This window comes from Tachysurus vachellii, chromosome 14 (genome assembly GCF_030014155.1).
Source record: "Tachysurus vachellii isolate PV-2020 chromosome 14, HZAU_Pvac_v1, whole genome shotgun sequence".
Lineage (NCBI taxonomy): Eukaryota > Metazoa > Chordata > Actinopteri > Siluriformes > Bagridae > Tachysurus > Tachysurus vachellii.
The window spans coordinates 21365830-21391265 of NC_083473.1; the positions used below are offsets into that span (position 1 = coordinate 21365830).

At 42.5% G+C, this 25436-nt stretch overlaps 1 protein-coding gene across 6 annotated transcripts in view; it reads right to left on the reverse strand.

The window, feature by feature from the left end:
* neo1b (neogenin 1b) overlaps positions 1 to 25436 on the reverse strand; it is a 154928-nt gene that overhangs the window by 85973 nt on the left and 43519 nt on the right. For all 6 annotated transcript variants that reach the window (XM_060886809.1, XM_060886805.1, XM_060886804.1 and 3 more), the window contains exon 2: positions 9169 to 9486. In XM_060886809.1, the coding sequence (XP_060742792.1) occupies positions 9169 to 9486 (318 nt within the window). The remainder of the gene's footprint in view (positions 1 to 9168; positions 9487 to 25436) is intronic.

Genomic DNA, 25436 nt, shown 5'->3' on the forward strand with positions numbered 1-25436 from the left:
ACACAAATACACTCACCCTTACACCCACACACACACACATGAATAGTCACCTATACACACACACAAAATCACACCCATAATTTCCACACACACACGTGCGATTACACTCACCCTTACACCCATACACACACACACAAATACACTCACCCTTACAACCACACACACATACACATATACACACACAATCACACACACACAAATACACTCACCCTTACACCCACACACACACACACATATACACACACACAATCACACACACAAATACACTCACCCTTACACCCACACACACACAGGAATACGCTTACCCTTACACCCATACACCCATACACCCATACACTCACACACACACACACACACACACACACCATCACATCAACCATAATTTTAATTTAATAATTTTTTTTTTTAAACTGAACATTTTATAATATTAGTAATATACATACCTGCAACAACAAATGACTTAAAAAAATGAATATTCCTTACATTGGCTCACCAGTCTAGAGGGAAGTGTTGTGTTGTGTGGTGTTGTGTTGTTGTGTTGTGTTTTGTGGTGTTGTGTGGTGTGTGGTGTTGTGTGGTGTTGTGTTGTGTGGTGTTGTGTTGTGTGGTGTTGTGTGGTGTGTTGTGGTGTTGCGTTGTGTGGTGTTGTGTGGTGTTGTGTGATGTTGTGTGGTGTTGTGTTGTATGGTGTTGTGTTGTATGGTGTTGTGTTGTGTGGTGTTGTGTTGTGTTCCGGTGTGATTTGCTCAGACACAAACCAGTTCATGTAAGTTGTGTTTTTGTGTCATGTTGTGTTTTGTTGTGTGGTTACAATAAAGAATTTAAGTTGATCTGTTCTCTGTTTAAAAGCAGCAGCATTTTGGAGATAAAACCCAAACTGAACGGTGCCTTAATGAGCTGGAAAAGCTTTGGATCGGTTCAAGATCAGGCAGCTGTTCAGAAATTCTGAGGAAGTTTAGTACAAGCAGATTAGAGAAGATCAAACATTAAAACTTTAGGATCAAAAGTGCTTTCATTTATTATGCAGCAAATAATCTTGAGCTTTTGTTTAAAACTGTCATAAAAGATCAAACTTCATAAAATTGTCACTTCTCGACTGGCAGCATGACTCCTCTTGTCCATCCAATAAAAAGAAGCAATGTTTGAGACGGAGAGAATCTGAAACACACACTCAGCCTCGTGGAAAACCTTGAACCACATTAAAGAGAAGCTCTTTAGTGGAGTTAAAGGGAGAAGGAGGAAGGAGAAAAACGCAGAGAAAGATGGATTGGCTTCAGATGAGACATTAAGATCAGAACAGTAAAGAGAATAGACACTGAGTCTAAAAGTGTACTGTGTATTACATCCACACACACACACCCATACACACACACACACACACATGAAACACCCACATCCCCAACACACCCATACATACACACACACACGCCCAAACACACCCCCAACACACCCATACACACACACGCCCACCCACACACCCCAAAACACATCCATACACACACGCCCACACACATCCGCAACACACCCATACACACACACACACGCCCACCCACACACCCAAACACACCCATACACTCCCCCCCACACACCCCCAACACACCCACACACACACGCCCACACACACACCCAACACACCCATACACACACACATGCCCACACACACCCCCAACACACCCATACACACACACACACATCCCAACACACCCACACACATGCCCACACACACCCCCAACACACCCATACACACACACATCCCAACACACCCACACACACGCCCACACACACCCCCAACACACCCATACACACACGCCCACCCACACACCCCAAAACACATCCATACACACACACGACCACACACATCCGCAACACACCCATACACACACACACGCCCACCCACACACACCAACACACCCATACACACACGCCCACACACACCCCCAACACATCCATACACACACACACACCCACACACACACCCAACACACCCATACACACACACACCCACACACCCCCCAAACAAAACCCACCCACACACCCAAACACCCCCCCACACACACAAACACAACCACATACACCCATACACACACACACACGCCCACCCGCACACCCCAACACACACACCCGAAACACAAACACAACCACACACCAAAACACACACACATGCCCACCCACACACACACCATCACACTCATACACACACACCATCTCACCCATATACACAAATACATCCACACATACAAATCCAAACATACACACAAATACACACACCCTCACACACATACACATATCCACACACAAACGCACACACATGCACACACACAGGTCCTTAGTGGTATAAGGTTGATGAGTAAAACCCATCTCTCTCACACTCAGTGTTAGCTGTATAAACAGTGGAGGGGCCACAGAGACTCACTCCTGAATAATTCAAATCAGGCCTCCATTAATGGGGTTACTCTCCCTGCTGGGACTGCACTCACATCCCACAGAGGCCATTAATCTGATAATTATTGCTCTTCTCTCTGCCCTCTCACTGGTGCTATCTGTGCAATCACCAGGAGGTGACAACGCCAATTACACAACTACACAACTGCGAGCTGTACTGATTATATACAGTGTGGAATCAAGAAAAATAAACTAGGACTTTACTCCGTAAGAGTGTGTTAAAAGTGTGCGTTTAATTTAAAGCTCGAATACACTGAACAGATGGAATTAATGCAACAAAGCTTTTCTCATGCCATAACATAATCTGTCCAATGAATCTAATAATTAGTGTTCCTTTATACCACCTAGTTATCATCTCTCGTCTACCTCACAGAGCGAATTCTAAGCAAACCAAGTGTGCCAAAACTTCAGACGTAATAAAGAGAGAATGTTGAGTGCAACAGTCATCGCAGGACATTAAAAATACAGCATATAAATTAATGTAGTGATTCCATGTAGTCACTATTTATTTTATTTCCTGATGTACACTCACCGGCCACTTTATTAGCTACACCTGTCCAACTGCTCGTTAACGCAAATTTCTAATCAGCCAATCACATGGCAGCAACTCAATGCATTTAGGCATGTAGACATGGTCAAGACGATCTGCTGCAGTTCAAACCGAGCGTCAGAATGGGGAAGAAAGGTGATTTAAGTGACTTTGAACGTGACATGGTTGTTGGTGCCAGACGGGCTGGTCTGAGTATTTCAGAAACTGCTGATCTACTGGGATTTTCACGCACAACCATCTCTAGGGTTTACAGAGAATGGTCCGAAAAAGAGAAAATATCCAGTGAGCGGCAGTTCTGTGGGCGCAAATGCCTTGTTGATGCCAGAGGTCAGAGGAGAATGGACAGACTGGTTCGAGCTGATAGAAAGGCAACAGGAACTCAAATAACCACTCGTTACAACCGAGGTATGTAGAAGAGCATCTCTGAACGCACAACACGTCGAACTTTGAGGTGGATGGGCTACAGCAGCAGAAGACCACACCGGTACTAGTAAGGTGTACCTAATAGAGTGGACGGTGAGTGTAAGTACAGAGTTCCTAATAATCTGACCATTTCATCTAGCTCATATTGTAATTCTAGAGAGCTGCTGCATCTCAAGGAAACTAACATCGAAAGTACAAAGTCGAGCCAGGAAGTGGAAGAAAAACAATTTGCGCCTCCATTTTTTTTTATAGTATTGGTACAACTCAGCGTATTGCAAATTAGCTTCTGAAATCTAACCCACTTAGAAATTTATATATATATATATATATACATATATACGCATCACTCTTCCAGTCCAGACATAGATATAGATTTAGATTTTCCCCGCTGAGCAAACCAGAGGTTATAACAGCAAGACACGGAGAGGCTTGGAGTCTGTTTTTTTTTCCACTTCATTTGTCTGAGGTAAGTCAAACGTAGCACACATTCCAGACAAGACCTCTATCACCCCGTCCCCCAGGCTGCTCGGTTTGATTGACAGCTAGTCCACTGGCTTCTGACATCCATAGATGCCTTGGTAATTCATTCATTCATTCATCTTCTACCGCTTATCCGAACTACCTCGGGTCACGGGGAGCCTGTGCCTATCTCAGGCGTCATCGGGCATCAAGGCAGGATACACCCTGGACGGAGTGCCAACCCATCACAGGGCACACACACACACACACTCATTCACTCACGCAATCACACACTACGGACAATTTTCCAGAGATGCCAATCAACCTACCATGCATGTCTTTGGACCGGGGGAGGAAACCGGAGTACCCGGAGGAAACCCCTGAGGCACGGGGAGAACATGCAAACTCCACACACACAAGGTGGAGGCGGGAATCGGACCCCCAACCCTGGAGGTGTAAGGCGAACGTGCTAACCACTAAGCCACCGCCTTGGTAATGATTTCAAATATTTTCTCATTCAAAATTTTATATAAGCAACATTAGATCTCTCTGATTCTGTTTTAACCATCTTAATCTTTCTAAACAAAATATCCACTCAAGAAGCTGAATCCAAGTGTTATAAACTGAGAGCAAGCTAAATGTACAGAAACACACCAGCTCAAAGAAGGAGGAAAAAAAAAAAGGAAATGCAAACTAGGACTTGAGAGTTTTATTAAATGCCACTCCGGCCCAGAGGAGTGCAGCGACGATGAAACGAGGCCCTGAACACAAGAGTATGGAGTAGGACTAAGCTGTTTTAGGACAACATACTGATAGACGGCTTCCCTCAGGACAAAGAGATTGTCACGACTTCCCAGATTGCACCGCTTCAGGCAATAATGGGCAGCAGCAGAGAACACAAACTGACAGGCGTTTAAAAAGGGGACGCGGAAGAAGAATAGTGGGTCATTCTAACCCGATGGAGTTAAATGGATTGCTGCTAAACCACTTCCTGTGAACGCCTGCAGTTCACCACTAATCAAGCAAGAAATAATACTTCAGATAGTATTCAGTATAAAAATCTAAGTTTAGAGTAAATGCTCTACAGTGAGACAGAAAAAGAACAGAAGATGCCAGCTATTTTCTTTTATGTGTTCGGGAGTGAAAAAAAAAAAAACGTGTGACATTTAAGTGTGGATTCGTCCCTGGAGGAGACAGATGGGAGTAAAGTGATAGCGGTACGGCGAGTGTAAACTTCACATGTTAAACTTCCAAGGGTTTCATTTGGAGTTTAAAGGCCAGGCGGAACTTTTCCACCCAAAACTTTTGAAAAAGTTCAAGACTAGTGTTTTGGATGGAATTACACAGCTTTCAGTGGCTTGTGGCTGAGCGAGTGTTCATGAGAGCGAGTTTTATAAGAGACTGAGAAAAAGGGATTTGAGGGAACACGCCTCTGATCTCAGACATCACGCCACACCAATACAAGCCATTATTACATGTAATTAGATTCCATTCATCATTTCAAACATCACGTCGCGACGGTCTTTACACGACTCTTCATATTCATGTAACTCTGAGCTTTGACGCTGTATTAAAACGTTGTAATCCAGGCTCTTGTTATTACTTGGGAATGGAAGAGGAAAGTCAATAAATTATACATGCGCTCGGATGTGTAATGTCCTAATATATGAGATTTTTCCTTTCGTGAAATTTCATACATTTTTTAAAGAACTTATTATGCGAAGAAATCATATGTAATGCGTTGTAGTTTAAACCGGTTTATCAACCGGCACCAGAATAGTGAGAGAAGTCACACAAAATGGCTCTGTCCTACCTGCCATTTGCTCTCCATGTTATACAAAGAATCTCTATATGCTTCTGTAAATATCTCTCCAGAGTTTGCTTCATGGTTGCTGAGTTGAGCTAATGAAGATGTAGCGTCAAGCGCGTTCACTCGGAGATTGATGTAGCTCTTACAGCATTTACCGCTAATCTGCATGCGGCCAGGCGACTGCTCCAGCCAGCGCCGCAGTAATGAAGTCTGCTGTAGTGAAGCTTAAGGGACGTCCACACTACAATATCATCTATTATACTTAAAGCAAAAAAGTATACCCTTGCAGTGAGTGTGCAGCTTCTCTGAACAAGCTGACTTCCCTGAGGTATAATATCAAAGCTAGAATTGCTGAAAAATGATCCTCATTCTCTCAGCAATGTTCTGAAACCTTTGGAGTAAATTTACATATCAATGGCTTAAAGCTAAAGTGTTCCCCAAGTCAGTGAGCAATCGTGGAGGTGCCAATATTTTTGAGCACATTTGATTTTTCCTGAGATGTATCCCGTCAGCTAAGAGCAAGAACACAGACAAATGAGATCGTGAGAGGAAATCTGATTAATCTGAGGTAATGTGGAGCAGATCCATGAATCCAGCTCATCATCCCTCTTTTTCTGTGGAAAGATGAAGGCAAAGGTGAAAAAAAAAAAATCCTATTGAAATATCTTATATCCACATACAGGGGGTTGTCCAAAATAATGTGAACACAGATAAAATATCTCTTTATTAATGTTGGACCACCATCGTGGACCACCATTATGTTGGACCACCATTTGAATTTTATACAGCTTCCAACCTTCACGGAATAGATTCGTACAACTTAGTGGAAGTGTATACCATTAATCTAGCAGAATATCTTCTAGTTGCTTCAGAGAGGTTGGAGCAGCGACCTCAGTCAGGTGACCGAGCTGGCAGGCCAGGGCAGATATTGAAGTTCATACTGGTGCTCCTCAACCCAATATTGAACTGTTTTGGCGGTGTGTATGGACGCTCTCTCACTCACTCTCTCACTCACTCACTCACTCACTCATCTTCTACCGCTTATCCGAACAACCTCGGGTCACGGGGAGCCTGTATCTATCTCAGGCGTCATCGGGCATCAAGGCAGGATACACCCTGGACGGAGTGCCAACCCATCACAGGGCACACACACTCTCATTCACTCACGCAATCACAAGGGACAATTTTCCCTAGAAAAATTTTCCAGACAATTCCCTAGACAATTTTCCAGAGATCAACCTACCATGCATGTCTTTGGACCGGGGGAGGAAACCGGAGTACCCAGAGGAAACCCCCGAGGCACGGGGAGAACATGCAAACTCCACACACACAAGGCGGAGGCGGGAATCGAACCCCCAACCCTGGAGGTGTGAGGCGAACGTGCTAACCACTAAGCCACCGTGCCCCCCTGCCCCCCTTATTTATGATATATAAATAAGTTATATAAATACTGGTTTATATACAGTAACTAGTCATGTAGTATATTAATCCATCTCAAATGAGGGATTCTTACTTCTTACTTTTACCATTTGGAGCAATTTAGTTTATTTCTTCTTATTTACTGCTTCCTACTGCAGCCATTTAGTTCTGGAGTTTTTTCTGATATCCAAAACTGCTTTTTTTATATATCTCGTGGTAGCCAATTTAACCCAAACACAGACTGATATGCTGTATTTACATTTTTACATTCTCACAACCCTCTTTCACTGACATGACATAGCACACACACACACACACACACACACACACACACACACACACACACTGTATGCTTGAACATCACAGCAAATAGGAAAGTCAAGCTGCACCAACATCTATGAGGAAGATTGACACATTGCATTTTAACATTTTTGAATAGTTTTCCATTTTCTTTGAACACCTCCAATGCACAGAGCTGCAGGATCCTTCTCTAACTCACTGCCACTTCACTTTCATTCCTCCCTTCATCCACACACTGATGCCTAGAGAGGGGAAGAGTAGGACATCAGAGGAGGTTGAGGATCTGAGATGCCTTTGTGAGGAACACATTATAGAACAATCTGAGCTGCATCCGCCTCCATAAAACATAACACCGTGAGAAATAAACACAGTAGAGGAATAAACTTTGTCGGAGAAGGGAACGAGTCCCGAATTACAGATCGTCTTGGACAATGTAAAGAACTGAAGTTACTTTTGTTCCCAAATGTTCAGTTTCTGTCCTCCAAATATACATGCTGTATTTATAAGAAGAAACATGGAAAAAACAGTTCCTACAAGCAAGCAAGGAAGAAAGGAAGGAATGAGGGAGGGAGGGAGGGAGGGAGGGAAGGAAGGGAAGAAGGAAGGAAGGATGGAAGGAAGGAAGGCAGGAAGGACGAAAGGATGGAATTAAAGAAGGAAGGAAGGAAGGAAGGAGGAAGGAAGGAATGAATGTGGGAGGAAGGGAGTGAGGGAGGGAGGGAGTGAAGGAAGGAAGGAAGGAAGGAAGGGTAGGAGGGAGGGATGGAGTGAGGGAGTGAAGGAAGGAAGGAAGGAAGGAGCATACAAAATGAAGAGAGTAAAAAAAAAGGAAGGAAAGAGAGAAATGTGGATGAAGAGATATAAAAGGTGGATGTATAGAAGGAACTGGGAGAAAGAAAGAAAGAAAGAAAGAAAGAAAGAAAGAAAGAAAGAAAGAAAGAAAGAAAGAAAGAATTAATGAATTGTGGGAAGGAAGGAAAGAGAGAAAGGATAAAGAGATAGAAAGAATGGAAGGTATGGGAGGAGAAAGAAAGAAAGAAAGAAAGAAAGAAAGAAAGAAAGAAAGAAAGAAAGAAAGAAAGGAGCTGGAAAAAAGGAGCGAGATAAAGAAAGGAAGGAAAGAGAGAAATGTGCATGAAGAGATATAAAAGGTGGATGTATAGAAGGAACTGGGAGAAAGAAAGAAAGAAAGAAAGAAAGAAAGAAAGAAAGAAAGAAAGAAAGAAAGAAAGAATTAATGAATTGTGGGAAGGAAGGAAAGAGAGAAAGGATAAAGAGATAGAAAGAATGGAAGGTATGGGAGGAGAAAGAAAGAAAGAAAGAAAGAAAGAAAGAAAGAAAGAAAGAAAGAAAGAAAGAAAGGAGCTGGAAAAAAGGAGCGAGATAAAGAAAGGAAGGAAAGAGAGAAATGTGCATGAAGAGATATAAAAGGTGGATGTATAGAAGGAACTGGGAGAAAGAAAGAAAGAAAGAAAGAAAGAAAGAAAGAAAGAAAGAAAGAATTAATGAATTGTGGGAAGGAAGGAAAGAGAGAAAGGATAAAGAGATAGAAAGAATGGAAGGTATGGGAGGAGAAAGAAAGAAAGAAAGAAAGAAAGAAAGAAAGAAAGAAAGGAGCTGGAAAAAATGAGCGAGATAAAGAAAGGAAGGAAAAAGAGAAATGTGGGAAAAAAGGATAAAGAGACAGAAATGGTATAGAAGGTGTTTCGGGGAAAAAAAGAAAGAAAGAAAAAAGAAAGAAAGACAGAGAAGTAAATGTCCCTACCTGGCACGGTGACTCGGGCAGCGCGGCTGATGATGGTGCCCAGGTTGTCAATGGAGGCCACACACTGGTACATGCCTTCATCAGGCTTGTTGTAAACAGAGTGCTCCACGGTGCTGATGAACAGAGAGCCGTCTGGGAGGAGGCGTCTGCGCTCGTCTGCCGCCAGGTTCAGGAACGTGCCGTCCTTCTTCCACTCCACCCTCACGGGATACTCGCTGACCACCGAGCAGTTTAACACAGCAGGCAAACCACGTACAGCTGACACATCCAGCGGCTCCACCGAGAACAGCAGCCTAGTGAACGGCCTCACTGCAGAACCTGACGAGACCGGACAACACACGTGAGGAAGAGCACACGTGACGTACAGCGAGAAAGAAAAGCAGAAGCAACCGAATGGAAGAAAATGTGCAGTCTAGATTTTAAAATTCAGTGGAAATACATCTGTAGCTCCTGGCAGCTCTAAGAGAAACGTCATAATTTTATTCGAACTGATTGTTGTCAAGTCACCAATTTGTACTTCTTACTTTAGACTTAAATAAACACATTTCTTTTGGATGAAATAGATAATTACATTAGATTTGTTGCATAATTCATTCATCTTCTACCGCTTATCCGAACTACCTCGGGTCACGGGGAGCCTGTGCCTATCTCAGGCGTCAACGGGCATCAAGGCAGGATACACCCTGGACGGAGTGCCAACCCATCGCAGGGCACACACACACACACACTCATTCACTCACACACTCGCACACTATGGACAATTTTCCAGAGATGCCAATCAACCTACCATGCATGTCTTTGGACCGGGGGAGGAAACCGGAGTACCCAGAGGAAACCCCCGAGGCACGGGGAGAACATGCAAACTCCACACACACAAGGCGGAGGTGGGAATCGAACCCCCAACCCTGGAGGTGTGAGGCGAACGTTCTAACCACTAAGCCACCGTGCCCCCCTATTGCATAATTAAAAGAAAAATAGATAGCAGAAAAATAAAATCAGTGTTTTCAGATAACAATCAGACCAATTATCTGCGTCAGCGGGGCGGCGCAAATACAATTACAGCAAAATGCTTTGTAATGGAACAAAACAAAAAATTGTCTCTTTTACTGGCTCAGGAGTGAAGAATTCCACAAATAACAGGATCTGTATCTCTTTGTTTACTCCGTCAACTTGGTCATCTGACGTATAATTAAAGGAATTTCATTTTTCTGCAGGATAATTTTAGCTCAGTTTTTTCTCAGCAGGATCTCAGAGGCACAGAGACACCTGAGATCCACAGCAGAAGAAAAACAATATATTCAAAGTCTCTTAAAATCTTTATAGAATCCATCAATGTGTCAGAACAATTCTTGAGTTTTTTCGCTCTTAGAGGGCATCATTAAAGATCTGAGGAAGTCATGAAAATACCACGCGCCATTTGGGATATTTTAACAGGGAGTCTTTTCAGCTCTGAGATCACGCTCGGATTTAGACGAACTTACTCCGTCGACGGGGATTTTCCATTAAAATCCTTTTAAGCCAGGACTAGACTTGATCTCTGTGTGCAACAGCATACCTAAGCTGTACAAATGTGGAAAAATCGGGAGCTGTTTTGTGTTCGAGTCTGTGTGGGATCAGTTACACAAATATCTTAAATTGATCTAGACATGTGAGCTGGGGATTTTCGAAACCAGTTTAAATAGAGACGGGAAAACAAGCAAAGTTCAAGTGAGTTGCTCTAAAATCCTACAAAAATGTTTTCGGCACAACAAAAGTGCAATAACGAACGATGATGGGAAAGATTAGCGCTATTGTTTAATCTGATATTAGGAAATATGGGGAAAGTCATCGTGGTGGTGGGGGAGGGGGGAGAGGAAGGGGTGTGGTCGAGCGACAATTTGTGAATAGAGGGTGGAGGCAGGAGTATGAGTGGTAATGATTATCCTGCACCTCGGGGTAATACACTTACAAGTGCTTTGTGTTTCAGTGAGCGAGATGTGGAGATTATCCTAGGAAATGAGAGAGAGCAAGAGAAAGACGTGTGATGAGAGCGAAAGAGCGAGCGCTGACGTAATAATGCGATGCTGCAGGAAAAAAAAAACATTATTAAAGTAATAGCAGTTACAAACCTGCCTTCGGTTACCTTATTCCCATTTGAACCGAACAATTTTCCAAGATTTATCGCTTTAAGAATAAGTGCAATAAACCGTTTACTCTAAAAAAAAAAAAAATGTACACGATTTCTAGTTAGAAATATAAAAAATAGGGCGTGTAGAATATAATCAGTGTTAGGAGTAAAATGCATGTTGGTAGTGGCAATTGCAAAAAAAAAAACAAAAAAAACAAAAAAAAAAACATGGCGTAAATGTTGCTCCGATGTTTTTTGTTTTTCACACCATTTTCTATAAACTCAAGAGAGTCTACGAAATTCCAGGGTGTTTGAAACACTCACACCAACCCATCCGGTAGCAACCAGCACACCTCAAGTCCTTCATACCGAGGGAGTATTAACTGAACTTTTACGGCCTTTAGCAGACGCCCTTATCCATAACAGCCTACATTTTTATCTCATTTTATACAACTGAGTAATTAAGTATATGTATTTCCCAGCAAAGGCAGCTTGGTGGACCTGGGATTCAAACTCACAACCTTCCGAGTTATAGCCCCACACCTTAACCACTAGGCTACCACAACCCCCACCTGACGTGCGTGACTGTATGCATTGTGCTGTAGCGTGATTTATTCATTCATTCATCTTCTACCGCTTATCCGAACTACCTCGGGTCACGGGGAGCCTGTGCCTATCTCAGGCGTCATCGGGCATCGAGGCAGGATACACCCTGGACAGAGTGCCAACCCATCGCAGGGCACACACACACACACTCATTCACTCACGCAATCACACACTAGGGACAATTTTCCAGAGATGCCAATCAACCTACCATGCATGTCTTTGGACCGGGGGAGGAAACCGGAGTACCCGGAGGAAACCCCCGAGGCACGGGGAGAACATGCAAGCTCCACACACACAAGATGGAGGCGGGAATCGAACCCCAACCCTGGAGGTGTGAGGCGAACGTGCTAACCACTAAGCCATTGTGACACCCCCCCGCCCACATGATTTACTTCAGTTTAAATTGGACAGCGAGTGTATATAAAACGGTAACTATAAAATTTTCAATTTACCAACTCGGTCATCCAGTCTGTAGTGGCTACATCCATAATTGCATATTATAAAATATAGTTATACTGTAGCTCAGTCTGTAGCTAAGATTATTTGTAGACTGTATCACAGGTTGTGAACTATATTAACGTAATATTCAGTAAAATAATTTCCACTTACGGGCCATGTGTCACGACTGTTTAACCCACATGGCTTCGTGTTTCGCTCTGAAATGAGCCGATTTGTTAACATGCTAAAGTTTATAGTATCGCTCAGCATACTTTTTCTCCCATGAAGCAGCACGAGGACCATCACAAAAATCCTGTGCCTCTAAATCCGGATTACGCACTTGGCATGGTGGCACAGCATATGGCTTTGGAAAGGCTATATTTCACACAGAGCAGACAGGCCAATCTATCCAGGGCCAACACTGATGGTGCAGTAAGGGATATGACTGTGCATCCTTGACCCCAGAGCAGCGAGACAGCTCGAAAATAAGGCTGTCAGCTTGATGAGTATGAGCCATTGCTCTCTGTCCGCAAGCCCCAGAGTAAAAAATATCCACTTTAGAAACAGCCTCGGTCAGCTCAACCTCACGCAACTGATAGGAGAACATCACAGGAAAATGAATACGACCAGGGGACAGAGAGAAGGAGGATAGGGAGAAGGACGAAAAGAGAGATACTCCAGGCCTGTTAAGCAGCGAGTGTACGTGTTTAAGGAAGAACATATTGGACCGTATTTGTTATTTCTCTGAATAGAGATTACTGATCGAATCCACATAATAATTAAATAAATAAAAAGGCAAAAATAACAAGTATTTGGTATCAGATAAAGTTTTTGTACATGTTAAAGCAATGAAGTGCCAAATCTGATTCATCCAAATCTAATCAGTCATGTAAAAGTAGTAAATACTAAAAAGTCCACTTTATTAGGAACACCTGTAATATACATTTATTTAGTTATATAAGTACATTGCTCAACAGATCAATAGTGTTTTGAGGGACCACATAGATAGATAGACAGACAGACAGATAGATAGATAGATAGATAGATAGATAGATAGATAGATAGATAGATAGATAGATAGATAGATATATAGGTAGATAGATAGACAGACAGACAGACAGACAGATAGATAGATAGATAGATAGATAGAGTCAAGCTAATCCTATATGTAAACTATATGCAACAGACATTGTACTCAAGACTGAAAATGTCAACCCATGTAAGTTGCCTATGTCACGCATAAGCAATGTCTATAAGGCCCAGCAGTGAGTAGACAGTGCAGATACAAGCAAGCTCTGTTCAAACATATGACAATTGCGCAAATGAGCAGAAGATATTTAAGTAAAGATATTTTAAAATGATGTACGTCTAAAGCGGTCTAATATCAGACTGTAAACACAATAACGGTGCATTCACTAATCAATGAGTCTATTTTGTCCAGCACAGGTTCTGCACCGAGTATTGAGGAAATCAGAAGGATATGCACATCAGCAATTATCATCAGGTGGCCGTTCATGTGGGTTTATGTTGTGTACGTCTCGTCATGAGTCTCAATCGTGGCCAAAATCAGGATACACGCAAACCGAAGTGTCAGGGACAGTAACACTAGGGGGACATTTTGGCAGGTTTGTTTTGTCTTGTGTCATGTGCTTTTGATTATGTGTGTTAGCCTGGACACCTGTCCCTTGTGTTTCAGTGATTGTCTTCCCTATATATACCTGTTGTCTTGCGCTTGTTGGTTTCTATTTTGTTTTTCTGTTGCCTTGGTGTCCCTAGTGTTTTCCTTGTGTTTGTAGGTTTTGCTGTTTTTGTTAAAAACCCCTTTTTTTATGTTATCCCTTCATTTGGGTCTGAATTTTATCCTTAAAGACCTTATAGTAAAGTCTGTATATCAGGGAGCCATTTTGGCCAAAGGCAGCTATAGGCAATAATAATAAAACTGAAAGAAAGAAAAGAAATAAAACCTTTCAAACACAGATTTGCTCTTAAATCAGGTAAAATTTACAATGCGTGGCCTTCGGATCCAATAATACCGAGTGTTTCTCCATAATTAATGAAGTGTTCCATGTATAAGATTTTTCTTCTTTCAACTGCTCCAATTGATCATTTATCAGCATATTTGATTTTTTTTAAACGTCTTTATACAATTCTATCCAGGCTTGGGACCAGCAGTGGAATCACTGGGAGGATCTTATGCAGCCCCAGTGGCTGGGGTTGTCTCCCTGGCCAATATTCATAACCAAATATGCACTGCAAAAAGTCCTTGAAAAATAACCTGCCGTTAAATTGATGAGATAAAGCACATACAAGCATAAACCCAATGATCAAAACCCCCATATCAATAAGAATTAATATTGCATTGCTCGTCCTTTTGCTGTTATTCTAACCTCCACTTTTCTAGGAAGACTTTCCACTAGATTAGCGTGGCTGTAGGGATTTGCTCATTCAACCCCAAGAGGTCTAGGGCACAGCTGTCAGGGTTCTGTGCAGGCCGACTGAGTTGTTCCACTCCAAACTTCAAAATTTTGGCTCAGGATATTGTCATGCTGGATGTTTGAACCTCTTACTGCCATTGACATGAAACTGTAATATAACAACATTGTGTTTCAGCTAGGCAAAGAATTAACCTACAACATGCAGTGCACTTTTAATATGAAAGGTTGGCTATTACAGTAGCTTAACCAACATGACTAGTAAAGAAAGGTTTTCACTTTGATACTGTGTGAATATCCTGCAGTAAAGGATTGTGGCTGTTCTCCCACCATCTACATAACCACTGATAGCTGGTAATCTGGACGCATCACATCCAATGACAAGCATCTCCAATTTAAGACTGATAAAAACGGTCAATCCCTGACTTAGTAGACAGAGTAACTAGCTGAAGATTATTCTTACATTATGAATGCCAGACATAGCTGCAAACATGATAATGGCTCGTCTTGCCAAACCGTGTTTTACTGACTGCTATTACTGAGTACAGAAAACTGACAGCTTGGTGTGACAATAAAAAACTGGAAAAAAATTATTTCCTGTAATAAAAAAAAAAAAACAGCAACGGTATCATTGTAATAAAATATATTATATCTGGCTACTTCTAGGACACTACTGAAATGAGCTCACTGTAATTCTTTCAAAATGTATTTCACTTTAATTTATGTTTAAGTGGAGGAAGTGTCTGCCGTCTACTATCCAAAGAGGTATACAAGCATGTAGGGCTGGGCGATATGGCTGAAAACTGTATCACGATATCGGTGTTTCATATCGGTCGATATCGATAATCATTGATATTTTTTATGACCCATTTAAAATAAGGACCAGGAGAAAAATCTATTACATTTAAACATTTTTATTTTAAGCTTAACCTTCCTCTGATCATAATCCCCTCAGTTATTAAGACAGAAATGTCACCAACCAGGAAAACTCACATAATTATAATGTAAACATACTGTAAGTCTAAAGTCTCAATGAACACTTAACAATTATCTCTTAACATTTAAGGTGCAAAATGAAAGAAAATGGAAGAAATGCTTAATAAAGTGTCATAAAATAGTGCAAAGTGTTAAATATAAACATAAAGAAACCTGAGAATTTAGTGCAAGTTTAGTGCTAGGAAGTTCACTAGCTGTTCACCTTCTGGTGACTACGGTCATTCTGCCGTACTAGCGTGCTGACTTTTCCTCTTTTATTTACAATTTCCTCGCTCGCTGAGGCTCATTTTCTGCTTATCAGTCGCCGGTTGCTGAAGAGGAATCCAGCAGACCAGCACGAGACAACGATATGGCGCAACCAAACGTGATACTGTTACATGATTGGCTGTTAGCGTGTCAGCGAGTGCCTTTGTTAACGCAACCAAACTTTCTTCGCAACCTCTGTTGTCTTCCCGACAAAGAATAAAAAATACCAAACGTTTTATCGAACACATTTTTTATTGATATCGATCACGTGTCTATCGCGATACATATCGTTATCGTTTTATCGCCCAGCCCTGCAAGCATGTAACAAACATACAGGCATGTAGGCACTAGTGGTAACAGGTAACACACACACACACACACCCTCCTTTTCCTCTGCACCACGCCTTCATAAAGTTCACAGCAACAAACCAACCATGACTCCATCTTTCATGCAAACAACCTCGCTCTAACTCCTTTACCTTCAAGAAGAGATCAAAGGATATAAAAGAAGAAGAGAAAGCGTGGTTTTGCTTTCATTTACCCTGAAACCAAAGCATCTGAAACCAAAGCTCGCTTCAAATATATAGCTAGTGTTGCCTCGGGGGCATGCAGGCATCTAACTGTGCACCAACAGGTCAGAAATGCCCCGTCCTCCAGATAATGTGTGTCTGATTGGAGGCCATTACATAGAATTACATCTCTGTGTACAGCCTGTGTGTTTGTGAATGCCTCTAATAATAATAAAAAAGCACACACACACATACACACACACACACACACACAGAGCCTGGAAAAGTGGCTCATGCAGCAGGGATAAAGTGAGTTACTGAGCTAGGTGTGCAGAATAGTATTCCAGCAGTAACAGTGAAAATGCTTCAGGAGGGAATAAACCTTTGCGTAATCCATTTCCATCAGGTCAGTCTGACAGATACAGTGCTGTTAAAATGCACAGACCTGTCCTGGTGGAATAGGATCTCAACTGAGGGAAACAGTTGCTAATGAGCTGGAGAAAGAGTTTCCAGACTGAGAAGTACATCTACAATTGTTCTGACTGACATATAGTGACATAACATAAAAAAAAAAAAAAAAAAAAAAATGGCACTTTAAATTAAACATCTATGACTAACTCCCTGCCACAAGATGGCAACTTCTATCAGTTGTTATAGGATACAATACAAAACGTTTTCTTAGATCGTAGTTCTTATAAAGGGATGTGGTAGCCTAGTGGTTAAGGTGTTGGGCTACCAATCGGAAGGTTGTGAGTTTGATTCCTACGTCCACCAAGCTGCCACTACTGGGCCCCTGAGCAAGGCCCTTAACCCTCAATTGCTCAGTTGTATAAAAAATGTAAGTCGCTCTGGATAAAGGTGTCTGCTAAATGCTGTAAATGTTATAAACCATAATCCTGTCCTGTTGCATTCCAGTGTTAATAACTAATTTACGTCACCAGAGCTCAGGTTACTGTCTGTGCTGTGCTGAGTTTCATGCGGTATTCCCAGGAAATCTTGGAAACCTCTGCAATTCATTTATTCATTTTCTACCGCTTATCCGAACTACCTCGGGTCATGGGAGCCTGTGCCTATCTCAGGCATCATCGGGCATCGAGGCAGGATACACCCTGGACGGAGTGCCAACCCATCACAGGGCACACACACACTCTCATTCACTCACGCAATCACACACTACGGACAATTTTCCAGAGATGCCAATCAACCTAGCATGCGTGTCTTTGGACCGGGGGAGGAAACCGGAGTACCCGGAGGAAACCCCCGAGGCACAGGGAGAACATGCAAACTCCACACACACAAGGCGGAGGCGGGAATCAAACCCGCAACCCTGGAGGTGTGAGGCGGACGTGCTAACCACTAAGCCACCGTGCCCCCGAACCTCTGCGATGTTCATTCAAATCTTTTGACAATCTGATCCTTTGCATTCTGTATGAAATGCAATATCTAGTGCCATCTCTGTGGTGAATGATTGGAGTTTCAAAGTTGGTCCTGTCAGGTTCTGAAGAAGACTGCCCTGAAAACTGCAGACTGCCCTGTTGTATACTGTTGAATTTGAAAGTTTAAAATGAAATTACAATTTTCTCTAACATTTATGCTTAATGATCAAGCCTAAGGTGACGGTGGTGAGAAAAAACTCCCTGAGATGATATGAGGAAGAAACCTTGAGAGGAACCAGTCTCAGAAGTGAACCTGGATGACACTGGACAGGAAATAATGTCAATGTAAATAATGTCCTTTCTACAATGGTTTATAGTCCAGTGACATTTTTCATTTTAATAGCTCTGGTAAGAACAGTGGTGGCTGTAGACACACTATATGGACAAAAGTATGTGGGTCAATCCATCTAGTTCCTGGGTTCATGTTCTTCACCCACACCCATTGCTAACAGGTGCATAGAATCAAGAACATTAGCCATGTGATCTCCATAGACTTAAGAAACTGTAGCACCCAACATTAGCACAAGAACTTTGCATCAGGATGTTCATGAGATGTGTTTTTTCATGGCTGAGCAGCAGCACACAAGCCTAAGATCACACTATGTGCATTGCCAAGCTTTGGCTAGCGTGGTGTAAAGGTTCGGTGGTTCGGTAGGTGCCAGTTTGCTACCTGCCAGAATACATAGCATAGTTCTAACTGTAAAGTTTGGTGGAGGAGAGATATTGGTCCAAGGCTGTTTTTTAGGGTTTGGGTCACTTAGGGGCTTTTTACACCTGATCACTTCATGCGTTTTCTGTGATCAGATAGCTATCCGATGATAAAAAGACCAGGTCTAAATGCCCTCCGAAAAGTTTTCGAGACGGATATAAACCCGATCGTTCAAACCACTTCAGGAGGTGGTCTCGGACGCATTTTAGATAAAACTGGACAGGTGTAAATGAATGTGGTTGTTCAAGCCACATACGTCAGCGCTATACTCCTCCCAAACGGAAGTACGTCACTTGCAAGTGACTCACGAGTCGTGCATCGCGCCAGAAACAAATAAATGTAAATGCTGTTTTTTGTAGCATAAACGTCGTAACGAGTTTTATCGTCTTCTTTATGATTGCATTCTGAAAACCGCGTACACCAAAACGTGTTCCGTTTCAATTACCACGGAAATGAGGTAAAATATATTAGCATTTTGGGCAGGAGTAGAAAGATCGGATCGATATCCGATTCGGCGAGACGCATTTATGTGGCCTAATGTAAATGGAACAGTTTTAACAAATCAGATAGCTATCGGATCAGAGAAAACACATGAAGTGACCGGGTGTGACCATGAAGTGGCCCTTAGTTCCAGTGAAGGGAAATGTTTGTATGCTACAGCATATGAAGACATTCTAGACAACTTAATGCTTTCAAATATGGGGCCCGGTTTCCTGTTCCAGCACAATGTCCATGTGAACAGAAGACACAGAAGGTTTGATGAGTATGGTGTGGAGAAATTTTTGCCTTCTCATCCCACAGCACGTCCTGACCTCAGGAACGAATTAGCGTTAGGTCTGTAATGAACTCAGAAATTATGCTGACCTGTTCCTCAAGAGCTCTTGGTTCCACAATTTCCACTCGAATATAATATGTTGTAGAAAGGACATTATTTACATTTACATTATTTCCTGTCTAGTGTCAACCAAACGAGGATGAGGTTCACTCCTGAGTCAGGTTCCTCTCAAGGTTTCTTCCTCGTATCATCTCAGGCTTGCTTATTAGGAATATATATTAGGGATAAATAATTGTTTAATAGAATATTTAACAGTTTTCATTTTGTTTCTATACTTCTGTAAAGCTGCTTTGAGATCATTCAAATGAATTGAATTGAACTGAAATCGAACTCAGCCGGAAAAGGGTGGCTTGCCCCCTTCAGGTTGGTGGAAAGCTCCTGCCTCAAGTGGAGGAGTTTAAGTATCTTGGGGTCTTGTTCACGAGTGAGGGAAGGATGGAGCGGGAGATCGACAGGCAGATTGGTGCATCTTCTGCAGTGATGTGGTCGATATACCGGTCTGTTGTGGTGAAGAAAGAGCTGAGCCGCAAGGCGAAGCTCTCTATTTACCAGTCGATCTACGTTCCTACCCTCACCTATGGTCATGAGCTTTGGGTCATGACCGAAAGGACAAGATCCCGGATACAGGCGGCTCAAATGAGTTTCCTCCGCAGGGTGGCTGGGCGCTCCCTTAGAGATAGGGTGAGGAGCTCGGTCACTCGCGAGGAGCTCAGAGTAGAGCCGGTGCTCCTCCACATGGAGAGGAGTCAGCTGAGGTGGCTCGGGCATCTGTAACGGATGCCTCCTGGACGCCTCCCTGGGGAGGTGTTCCGGACATGTCCAACCGGGAGGAGGCCCTGGGGAAGACCTAGGACACGCTGGAGGGACTATGTCTCTCGGCTGGCCTGGGAACGCCTCGGTATTCCCCTGGAAGAGCTGGAGGAAGTGTCTGGGGAGAGGGAAGTCTGGGCGTCCCTGCTCAGACTGCTGCCCCCGCGGCCCGGCCCCGGATAAGCGGTAGAAGATGGATGGATGGATGAAATCGAACTAATTAAACACCCCCCTAATCTGTATAAAACTAGCTGTCTGATTTACATGTTAGCTTTGCTATCTGATCAGTAAAACAAGCTAACTTTGGGGGGGGATTGTAGAACCGGTTCCAGGAATAATTTGAGCTGGATGATTGGATTTGTTGCTTTAACTAATTGGCACAGAATTTCAAAAAGCTCAGTTCATGTGTTGTTTTACGCTGAAGTTCTGCACAGCGCCTTTGTCACACACTCAGTAGAAAACTAACGCCATCACGATATCATTGTGAATGTAGGGTTATTCTTATAGAGCGAGTTTGGAAAAAAACAAAAAAAAACTTTTATCACTAAAACTGGATCAAACAGGTACAGCTCTCCTGACCTGCTTGTGCAGTGTGGATCTTATAAGGCTTTGAGTTAGAGTAGACTAATTCAGCATGGCAGTGAAGAGGGCCCGTTTCAGCCCTTTCACTCCAGAGCCATTCATGATGAGGGAAGCAACACTTTCAACACTAACAGTGAGTGTTGACGTGGTAGTGGGGGGTGTTCAAGAGGACGCCCCCGGGCCTCAAGGGTTACCATGGTGAGATTTTCTCCACGCTCTTCAAGAGCAGCAGGAGGGGGAAGTCACTCTACAATAGATCCATTGAAGAAGCATCGAATGGATACGGGGTGGGACTTTTCCCATTAATCAAATAAAAGATAAGGCCTCACTGATATTCCATGCAAGTGCAGATGAGTTTTGAAAGTTAACACGGGTCATCTCGGGTCTCGGCTTGTTTATTTCCCCGTAAAGTCCGAGCATCGTCTGCTCTCCCGTGTTTTAAGGGTCTCTGTTTTACATCATGAGAAAATACGGTTTAACAAAGTCTCATAAATAAAATCTTTCCAAAGTCTGGGGTCCCATCATCCAACATTTAAATGATAACGACAAGATTTTGACATATGTGTGATATTAAGATTTCTAAGCCGATTCCTATATTTGTGAGCCGTATTTCTCCTTTTGTACCTTATTTAGACATTTATGTCATTTATGTCACACCCTTTTTGTTGTGGCTTTTTTATTGTGCGTATAAAACCAAAAAATTACAAATGAATAAAAAAAAAGTTTGAGCATTTTGGTTCTGTGTGTTCACAAATCTGAGTGTGAATGAGGGTGAGTGTGTGAATCAGTCCCCACCCCCTTAACTTTAGACAAACGCACTCCATTTAATACCGAATCCACATTTTAACCCTCACTAAACACCATTCCACAAGCATCCCTGTCTGTAAGTAGAAAAGGCCGGTGCAGCCTAGCGCACAATCCTCACGCTCAAGCTCAAGAGCCAAGCAGGAAATTGATTTTAGATGCCATTAGTTCACCCTGCTAAAGGGGTGGGGTTGGGGGTTGTGGCTGGTTGGGAGGAAGCCACAAAAACACTGAACATCAGAGCAAAACAGCCTTCACCTGCAATAATTCTCTGCTCATTTGGACACAGGCAAAGCTGCAACAAGGAAAGGGAAGATAATGATGATAAATAATAGCCCAGAATCCAATTAATCTAACTGAGTTTCCTCCTCAGGGAAGGCGAGAGCAACAGAGGAATCTCTGCTACCACCCGAGCCTCGCTGCAGGACGTTTCTGGCGACAAAGCGTCTAATACTGCTGTCAGCTCAGACAGCCATTAAATTCTCTTCCAGGAACAGAGGCGGAGAACCGTGATTATGTGCTCAGTGACTGTCCTGATTGCTGTGAAGGTTTGATCGCTACATTATACCCATTAAAACTTCTTTAGAGTTTGGACAACAATAATATAATGTACCTTTATGTAAATGCAGAAGACGCCATGTGTACGTGCTCGAGCCGTCTGTGATCAGCGGGTCGTTCGTATTAGCGCTGTTGGGAAGTGAACTTTGCGACCTCCGTGAGCTGCGAGGGGATTTCCACAAATACGTAGCGTTAAAGCATGAAATTACTGTATGTTCATGGTTAGGTGGAGATCATGATCTGTGGAACTGTTTCAGATAATAAAATTACATGGGATTTTGGCCACAATATGACGTACATGTAACGAGGCTGGGGGAACGGTGGCTTAGTGGTTAGCACGTTCGCCTCACACCTCCAGGTTCGGGGTTCGATTCCCGCCTCCACCTTGTGTGTGTGGAGTTTGCATGTTCTCCAAGTGCCTCGGGGGTTTCCTCCGGGTACTCCGGTTTCCTCCCCCGGTCCAAAGACATACATGGTAGGTTGATTGGCATCTCTGGAAAATTGTCCCTAGTGTGTGATTGCGTGAGTGAATGAGAGCGCGTGTGTGCCCTGCGATGGGTTGGCATTCCGTCCAGGGTGAATCCTGCCTTGATGCCCAATGACGCCTGAGATGGCGTCATTGTGACCCGTGACCCGAGGTAGTACGGATAAGCGGTAGAAGATGAATGAATGTAACGAGGCTTGCTGGATCTAACTGAACAAAGAGGTCATAGCCTTCGACCTGTAGGGCTACGTGGTTTTACCCATGAGGTGGCTTGAAGGAAACAAATCCACCCTGAACAGCTTATATATCAATATTTCTAATTACTATGTGACCTTCGGTGAACTTCTGACTGAATGACTTCAACGTCTTTCCTCAACATGCTTATCAACTTTCACTTTGGTTAACGGTTTCCTAAAATGCCCACAATGCCTTTGACTATGTGCTCACAGTGATGACACTGATACCTAAAAAAACTGATGCATAAGCACTTTAAACCTTTAGTCCTTTAATCCAGTTCTCTCAACTCCTCATCTCAACGTTCTTCTCATCAGAGAACGCTCCAGAACTTCAAGTTCCCTGCATATACTCCCATCAACACCACAATGTCATCATCTAAGAGATCGCCAAATACCTAATGAGCCTAGTTTCTGTCCTGACATGTAGCTGCATTGCATTCTGGAACTTCTCCACTACTTCTACTATCGATTTCTCATGAATATCACCTTCAACATCTCTGAAAATGTTCGTGTTAACTCTTGTAACAGAAACCAACAACTATTTTGTTGTGTTCATGTTCAGCATTAGATGCCTTTGTCATGTCACTCCGCTATAATGCTTCATGAGTCATATGAAACTAGACACCCAGCACAACATTTAGTTCCTTTGGCATCTAGAAACCAGCTGAAAATGGACTGTAAGAAATTACACATCTAAAAGAGCTCATTCCTAAAAAGGTTTAAGTATCATAAGGTAATAAGTTTAGGACTCTAAATGTATAAACTTGATTTAAAGGCCGGGTCTCCGATTTTTGAGAAATGCTTCAGAAAACTGAGTCGGGCCGAATAATAAACACAAATCAAAACAAATGTGTAGCCAATGAGCAGAAAGGGGCGGGGCTTGTCAATATGCGGCGGAGAGAGTGTTCAGTGCGCATGTGTGACATTAGTTGAAAGCGGATTTAACATTAACATGGAGGATAAAAACAAAGAAAGAAAGAGAAGAAAGACTTACGATAAGGTAAGAAGTAGGACGTGTTAATATAGGATCAGCTTTCCAGCGCTGGAGAGAACTGAAGGAGCAGGAAGTTGGTCACATATTCACAGATTGGAGTTTCCTGAGTCAATAACTCCTGAGCTAAACGCTGTTACTACACAAATAACACCTCTTTTCTATCGTAGTAATGTAGAGACGCAGCTACAACCGTGTTTTGTGTAGTAACAGTGTTTAGCTCAGGAGTTATTGACTCGAGAAACTCCAATCTGTGAATATGTGACCAACTTTACTTAAGACGCAGAGGCGCTTTTTTCCTTCTCGATAGGTGAGTAACGTTGGTTTTGCTTTGTTACACAGAACTAATATATGTCTTTGTCCTTTACATGATTATACTTGTGTGTCATTTTTGCTTGTTTGTTTATCTGCAATCGTATTGTTCTTCCCTTCAGCTATGATAAGGACACATTTCTTTCCATTAGTTGCCTGGGTTACGTATGTATGTGTGGGGCGATGCTATCAATACAGGGGTGGGACCCGTTTGGGTTAGGGGCGTGTTTGTTTTGGTGATTTCAAATGTCAACATTGGCTTTCAAAAATCGGAGACCCCACCTTTAATCGGTAGTATGGGAGCGGCAGCAGGACATGAAGGATCACCACGAACAAAGGGCCTACGTGACCGCGATTACCATTTAAACTGACCATTTGGTTGATAACAATTGTAACAATACCAAGCCAAGGTGTACGTGACCACGATTAACATTTAAAGACATCCGGCTAGACAACAAGGTGTAGCCCAGCCATTTGGAAGACACTCAGTCCTTACGCTCAATACACATTGTGGAACCTCATTTATACTACAAAAAGGTTAAACAGTATAAAACTAAACAGTATAAAAGCAGGATTTGTCCTGAGTTCTTACTGACTCAGATGAACCCAACGTACTTCATGTATTTTGTCACTGCTATACTGGAATAAACTTCTTGTTCTTTATTAAGATCTTCACCATCATCGTCTTATTCTCACACACATTTTTTATTTCTTACAGGACCCAAGACTTGCCACGATGAAGGTCTTAACCTTTTTCTTTATTTAATTTAATTCAGTTTAATTTGTTTGTATTACCAGAGGCTAAATAATGAAATTTCCACCTGTTTTATTCAGCATTGAATTTCGTGACACACTCCACAGTGGTGGTTTAATGTCTCGTAGGACAAGTTGACACTCAGGGCTTTAAGAAATTGTTGCTTTTCATTTTTCACTTTGCAAGTGTTTCTGTTTTTCTCTAGCCGAATAGGAGCAATATATTCATAGAAAGGTTCCAAGACAAAAAAAATAAATAAAACAGTTTGTTTTGTCCTCACAAATCTTCAAAGTAAATGGTGATATCCTCTCTGAGATGCCTTAGGTGCTTGTTCGTAAGTCTCTTTGTAATGACGTCCTTTCTATGACTGCATATAGTCAAGTGTAGTTATGTAACTAATGCATTTAATTCATTTATACTAAG